Consider the following 7,485-nt stretch of genomic DNA (forward strand, 5'->3'; position numbering starts at 1 on the left):
TACTCTTTTTTTTTTTTTTTTTTTTTCATTTTCATAACAAAAGGAAAATCATTTTGAGAACGAAAAGAGAAAAATAATTAATTTATTGTGGATTTGTGCAGACGGATCATTTGTGATTTTAAATAATTAAGTATTATCACGGCTCTTTATTTTTTTATTAATTAAATAATAATTATTTATTTTAAATAGAGTCACTCAAATAATATTTTTTAGATTTTTAGTCGTATTTCTAGTTCCTCGCCTTTTGAAAAGGCTTATTTCAATGGGGAAGTTTTTAGAACCCACAATGGCAATAACAGAGAGAAAAGTCTATTACTTGTATTGCACTTAAAGTACATGAATTTGTTTTCGAGATAATCCAAGAAATAGAAAAATAGTTGGAGTCCTCGGCTAAGCTGACGATCTTCAAAAGAGAAGGAAAAAGAAAAAAATGTTTTCGCTAACTTGTAGTAAGCTTACGATCTTCACCATAGCTGGAGTAATTATCCAAATGATTGGGCTTTCAGTCTTCGTCTTCAGCTTCTTCCCGGTCAAACCAGCCCTCTCTGGTTTCAGGTACAAAATACTGTTTCCGATTTCGATGCTCTGTTCTTGTATTTTTCTGCATTTTTATCTGGACCAAAACGTGCATTGCATTCGAGATTGTTCATTAATTTCGATTCGAAGCCTTTGATATGTTTGATTGTTTGATTTTATCTTCAATGGTAATGTCAGTGGTCTGGAGAGTTTTCGCGCTCCGAGTTTCGATCTGATTCAAAATCATAGCGCCAAAAACCTCCCTCCTGATGAGCTCAGATCGCTGTATCGGGTACTTGTTCAATCAATTCTCGAAATCGAAGAACAACTATAAAAGAATTAATCAAGAGTCATTTCGACTTGCTTCTAAATTTCTGTGGCATCTGTATTGATATTTTCTATGTAATGTAGGAATTATCTGGGGTTCCTCCTTCATTTGACAGACTAATACTAATGGTAAGTATATGTTCTTTATTCATCAATATTTATTGCTCTATGTCAATCTTATTCTTTGTAAAATATGTTTCCCAAAAACTTCAGCTTAGTGATGCTTGATATATTATTTGTTAGTGATTGATATATGAGATTTCTTCAGTTTTCATTTACAACCATGTTAGTTTAGGTTATTGATGGTCTTCCGGCAGAGCTTGTGCTTGGAAAGGATGGTAAGCCGCCCCGTGCGGAGTTAGTGGAAGCTATGCCTTATACTCAGTCGCTGTTGGCGAGTGGATTGGCAATTGGGTTTCATGCAAAGGCTGCGCCGCCTACTGTTACCATGCCTCGATTGAAGGTGGGTCTTGTAACTATAAGTCACCCATCCATGAGATCTAACATTTTTTTTTGAAAGCCTGCTTATCCACTATCCAGTAACCTTTCTGTTATATGGTTGCAGGCAATGGTTTCTGGGGCAATTGGGGGATTTCTGGATGTGGCTTTCAATTTTAACACGCAAGCTCTGTTAGATGACAATCTTCTGTGTTAGTTGATCCAACTATGCTGGAGATATTGAAGAGTTTTTTCTTCTTTTTTTTAGGTCTTTAATTGCGGTTGATTTGTTTATTTCTTTTTCACGCAGACCAGTTTTTTAAGGTTGGTTGGAAAATGGTGATGCTCGGTGATGAAACGTGGCTAAAGTTGTTTCCAGAATTATTTATAAGGAGTGATGGAGTTGGCAGCTTTTTTGTAAGTATTTCTGTCGCTGACATGACATTTTATGGCGGGTATAATCTTCATATGAATACATTGTCAAATGTGTTGTGTAATTATTGTGCAAATTATGTTACGTCGCTCATATATGTGGTTTAACTGTGTGATCTATTTAGGTCATCGCCATTTCCGGGCTATTGCTTTTCATTTGTACGATAGGCTGACATGCATATCAAATTCTTCTGCTACAGGTTAAAGATACGGTGCAAGTAGATCAAAATGTGTCTCGACATTTGCCGGATGAGCTTAGTAGATATGATTGGGATCTCCTGGTTAGTCTGGCTTTAAATATATGTTTTTCTGTGACCTAATCTACCTTGTTTTTCGGTACTTAGCATGTTACAATTTTGTTACAAAAATAAATAAATAAGATTATTGTTTATCTGTGTATATACGTTAGAAAACTTTTAGGTTCTCCGAACAGACCAAACTATTTAAAATTCTTTAGCAGTAGATTTCCATGGTGAAGCCAAACATTTCAACCTATACAACAAACACTAAGCACCCTAAAGTTCTTATAAAAATTATGTTTTTGACTGAATTTATGGTTCAGATTCTTCATTACCTAGGCTTGGATCATGTTGGACACATTGGTGGGCGCAACAGGTATTGCTTTACCAAGTTTCAGTATAATCCTTATTTTACAGATTCCTTGGCTTCTTTTTAGAGTTTCATTTATTTTTTGGTTGAACTATGTCAGTATCTTGATGGCCCCAAAACTTAAGGAGATGGATGAGGTGGTCAAGATGATTCATACAAGTAGAATCCTGAATCAAATGAATAACCATGGAAAGACACTTTTGGTTTGTGATATTGATATCTTCTTTTTTCCCTTTGTATTTTCTTTTCTGTATAAGTTCTGCATACTTGAATCAAAATTGCAATTGTACATGACTAATAATAACCACTTATAAAATAATGAAGAGCCGCTAAAATTTCATCGACAGTTAAAGACTTGGCCTGAGTAATAAAAAAAGGTCAAGGGAATTATCTAGACCAAAGATTCTCTACCTCTTGCCTAGAAAGACAGAGCTGAGAATAAGACAAATAAAATCCCCAGACTCAACGCTGAGCGCAGTAGACATGGTTAGGCATTTCTATATAGAACCTTCCCATATGCTGGTTATATTTTTTTCCAACATTGTAGCGTATGTTTAGATCACACCCCCTTTGTTTTATGGTTTGACAGAAGTCATTAAATAACTCAAATTCAATGTGTCTCTGATATAAGTCTCTTATGCAGGTAGTGGTAAGTGACCATGGCATGACTGATAATGGTAATCATGGAGGATCTTCCTATGAAGAGACCGATTCCTTAGCTTTGTTTATTGGCCTGGAAAATGATGTCTCTGCTTATGCATCGTACTCCACCCAAAACACTGTATACCAGGTAATTGACACTTAGAACCTTATGTTTTTTGGTTTTTTATTTTTTGTGTTATTTTTATTTTTATTTTATTTTTTGAAAAGGAGATTCTTATGCTTATTCATCGTTTAAGTTGTAATGGCCTGTTATTTGCATTATAGTTTCCCCATGCCAAGAAGATGCAAGTGTCCTTGTACGATAATAACTTGAAATGTTATTTTCTCATTCAGTTAATTAAAATGAGACAACAGAAAGCCCTGCTAATCTTGACGCACAGGACAATGCGGTAATTTATTATTAAGTTTAAGCAGGCGACGAAATGAACTAAATAATGGATTCGAACAAGCTAATTCAGATTCAATCTTACAAATTCCTACTGCTTCGATACAGTTTTGAAGTACTAACTGGATACTGCGGCATTTAATTTCATCGGACAAAATATGCACCTCTCTTTTATTTATTTTTTTTCTAGCAGATAATTCCAAATTGTTTGTGACCTCGACCTCCTATTCACTTCTCTTGTTCGATTTGTGTCTCCCAGATTGACATCGCATCCACATTAGCTCTCCTTTTTGGTGTGCCAATTCCAAAAAACAATGTTGGTGTCCTGATTTCAGAAATTTTTAAGCATTTGGCAGGTTGTTTCTCTCTCTCATGTGTTGACTTTCAGTATAATGAATTTGGTGCAGTTTATACACTATAGTGGTTTACTTGTTTTTGGCTTAGCAACATATTTTACCTCAAATTAACATTGTCATAAATTCGACTTCAACATGTATTTTACTTTGGTCTATAAATTCATTATGAATTAGTTATTAGGTCATATCGTGTTTTGTGGTGGACTGTAACACACGAGTCATTGTTTGTCAGTGTCTTATATTTTTCATTTTCTTTTTTATTTTTCTTGTTATATCTTCATTTGAAAACTTTAGTTGCTTTGTTTTATGTGTTTCTTTTGAATTATCAATACTGCATGTGTTTATTTCTAATTGAACTCTTAAATGAAGAGTATTGCTAAAATTTTTTAAAATGTTGTATCTTCTCGTCAAATCCAGCATGGTAGTAAACAGTTTACCTTGTGAGGATCTTAATGTTTTCCCCTGCTGCTTGCAAATACAGATGACCAAAAACTAAGGGCTCTGGAGCTGAATTCGTGGCAATTATTTAGACTACTACAAGCACAATTACCCGGTTTATCATGTGATGAAGGCTCTGAGATAAGGAAGTGCAATGGTAGCTTGACGACAATGTTTTGTTGCTTATATATGAATGCTGCATTTCTTCATAATTCTTGGATGTCTAAGGATGTATCCAGGTGGGTATGTGACACCATTTATTATGATAAGCATCACACATGATTCTAAGAGAGGCGGCACTAATACCAGTGTTGCTTCGTTAACCATGGTAAATAGGTTTAATCATGGGGAGGAGTACAACACTGCAGTTGGAGCATACAGTGAGTTTTTAGGAGTTGCAAGTGAGTGTTTATCACGCAGAGTCACTGATGTATGTTCTTTTCCAATGTTCAGGTTTTCTGAAAGTATTTTCAATTCAAATATGAAAAGTGACAGCTGTAGGTTGATGGAACAAAGGAAACTTATCATCATTCCTACATGAAGTTCTCTGTTTTTTGATCCATTTGTGGTTGTCCCCTTACAATGATAATTTTGTGGTTGTGTAGAAACCTGTCAATTTGCTTGCTTTTGGAGTTGCTGCAATGCTTATCTCATGTCTAATATTGCTGAGCCTTTTCTATTTAATATGCAAAGAACTTCGCGAGAGAGAGAGGATATCTCTTTCCAACTTTGAGAATAGTACCATGCATACGTGGCATTTAGACGAGGCCTTTACATTTGGTGTCGTTCTTATGCTTGTCATAAGTATGGGATCAAGTTCTATGGTTGAGGAAGAGCAGTACATATGGCATTTTGTTACTTCCACATTGATTTTGTTATTTCTGCGCAAGGCAATACAGTCTCTTAAAGTTGGAAGAGCGTCGAGTTTGTTTAGCTTGGTCAAGGGACAAAACAGAGCAAGTTGTTTTCAAATAACTTCCTTGGTTTTGATTCTTATTTCTGGAAGGATCTTGAGAGGCTGGCATCAAGGAGGCGTGAATTGGACTAATCTTCCTGACATATCTAAGTGGCTTGAGCAAGCTGGGGGTGAATATATAAAAGCAGTTCAGCTAGTCACAGGCATCCTAGTGATGACCTTAAGCTTAATTTCTCTATCTGCATTGGATACTAATAAAAAACTTGTTAAAGTGATTGGATTTTGCTTTTTGACTCCTGGATTGTTGGTTTTGCACCGTGTTATGAAACATCAGAGTAGCATATTAGGACCATCCAGTTATAACGATACGGTGTTGATCCAAATGATCTATATGGTTCTGGGTTTCACCGCACTCGGTACTGTTGTGGCCTTACCATGGTTATCATCTCTATTGGCTTCAAAAACATGCCCATATTATAACTTTGACACGACAACTTCTGATCCCAAACTTCAAAATACGTCTCAACTGGTAGAACTAACAAATTCATTATTTGTGATTGGGTGGGCGTACATATGCTATTGGTCTCTTCTGCAATTGGTACTCCAGCAACCAATTAATTCGATGCCTATATTACTGCTCCTTGTGCAAGTTTTACTGAGCATGCGATACTCTTTTTACAGTGGGCCACATCACAAGCAGTGGGTTGAGGTTAGTCACAAAATCATCTTATTTTGGGTAGATAATGTCCTCTTTTTCTACAAGACAATTTGCTTTAGGCCAGAAGGCCGATCAATAAAGACGTTTGGTGGTTGTGTAGAATAATAAGTTGCTCACACTTAAGTGAAAAAGTGAAATTATCACTGTAAGGTGGATTTTTATTTTTTTATTTTCTTTAAAAGGGTGGATTTTTATTTTGGTTACTAATGTTGTGCTGTGTGTTCGGTCTTAGGTTGCTGCAGTCTACTATATGGGGATGGCAGGGCATTATGCTCTAGGGAACAGCAATTCTTTAGCCACCATTGATGTTGCTGGAGCTTATATAGTATGTCCTCTTTCACGGTGGCTTACATTATCATTTCTCTTTTATTTGTATTGTTTTAAGAGGAAAGAAACTAGTTTTAAATGGTGATATGCGCCGTGGTCGTGTTTTAAGAAGTTTCGGTTATCTAACTTTTGTAGCATTATTTTACTCTTAGGGCATCACAAGTCATTCAACAGTACTATCTGGGGTTTTGATGTTCATTATAACGTATGCCTCCCCAATGGTTGCCATTCTTAGTATGGTGATGTACATTTCTGTTAAGAGCAGCAACTATCTTGTTCTTACCTTGAGTGTGGATTCAGGAGAACTCAAACGAATGCTTGGCTTTCCTTGTCTGATTCCACTGTGCTTGAACTCCATTTTGTTGACAGCCTATACCATCGTATTGATACTAATGAGAAACCACCTCTTCGTCTGGAGTGTTTTTTCTCCAAAGTAAGTTCTATATACGTAGTACATTTACATGTCAGTTTTAAAGCCCGCTTCTTATTTGTTTAATTGATGGTCGTAACACCAGTTTTTTTTTTAACCCGATTTTCGGAAGCAAAAGGCCTTGGACTTCATTGTGCCAAATCAGCTAGAACAAATTAAAGGAAATCTAGCATAACAAATAATGGCACGGTTAGAAAGTATTGTAGCTTATTTATTTCCTTGTCTAGGAATCTCATAGCAACAACAACGTATATCATGATTATCATCATTTCTAGCCTCTAGGGCCCTCAAGATTTAGATTTCTCACCAAACATTGGGAACCAAATGGACATATGTGTACGTATATCTCATCTGCTGCATGGTAATGGCTTTTATTACTTTATATTCCTTTTTTCTTTTTAATGGAAGTATTACTTTATGTTCCTGATTGCGAGCAAAACCTTTCTTTGGTGACCGATCGGAGGAAATAAATTCTATCCAGTGATGGTGCATCTGTGATTGATTTTGGAATTATTTTCCGTATTTTCTTCACTTGTGTTGGAGCTTTATACTGTGGAGTTTATTTCAGGTATCTTTATGCATGTGCCACAACTGTTTGCGTCTATACCGGTGTCTCTGTTGTGGCTGCAACTGTGTCTTATGCGTACTGGGTGGTGGTGTCTCGGAGAACACAGAGTCCTCCGCCGTCATCTCCTCCACCGTCATCTATGATAAAAAGATAAAACTCTGATGCAAAGAAACAGAATTCCAATTTTATAGAAGAAAACGCTCGGATTGTTTGATTGTTTTGTGAAAAGATCGTGTACGGAAAGGTAGCCGTAGAGGAAAAATTAAAAAAGGAAACGCATGTGTGGAGTTCCGCTTAATGAATTTGATGTTGTAAATTGATATATATTTTGATTATTTATTTATATATTTATTAATTTATTT

General features: G+C 35.9%; 1 protein-coding gene across 1 annotated transcript; it reads left to right on the forward strand.

The window, feature by feature from the left end:
• The first annotated feature begins 276 nt into the window (after positions 1–276).
• Positions 277–7,485, forward strand: LOC21391907 (GPI ethanolamine phosphate transferase 2). Its single transcript, XM_010108989.2, has 17 exons — positions 277–555; positions 715–808; positions 928–972; positions 1,139–1,306; positions 1,409–1,493; positions 1,592–1,698; positions 1,914–1,994; positions 2,276–2,328; positions 2,423–2,525; positions 2,966–3,112; positions 3,630–3,726; positions 4,208–4,403; positions 4,501–4,594; positions 4,770–5,789; positions 6,031–6,123; positions 6,278–6,558; positions 7,124–7,485. Exons 1-17 carry the CDS (start codon positions 431–433, stop codon positions 7,275–7,277), a joined length of 2,943 nt encoding a protein of 980 aa, XP_010107291.1. The 5' UTR covers positions 277–430; the 3' UTR covers positions 7,278–7,485.

Source organism: Morus notabilis, unplaced genomic scaffold, assembly GCF_000414095.1.
Source record: "Morus notabilis unplaced genomic scaffold, ASM41409v2 Scaffold103, whole genome shotgun sequence".
Classification (NCBI taxonomy): Eukaryota; Viridiplantae; Streptophyta; class Magnoliopsida; order Rosales; family Moraceae; genus Morus; species Morus notabilis.

Coding starts and splice junctions, on each gene's coding strand:
- LOC21391907 (XM_010108989.2), top strand. CDS start 431: ATGTTTTCGCTAACTTGTAGTAAGCTTACGATCTTCACCATAGCTGGA. Junction 1,494..1,591: donor GTTAGATGACAATCTTCTGT/GTTAGTTGATCC, acceptor TTTTTCACGCAG/ACCAGTTTTTTAAGGTTGGT. Junction 1,995..2,275: donor GATATGATTGGGATCTCCTG/GTTAGTCTGGCT, acceptor TTTATGGTTCAG/ATTCTTCATTACCTAGGCTT.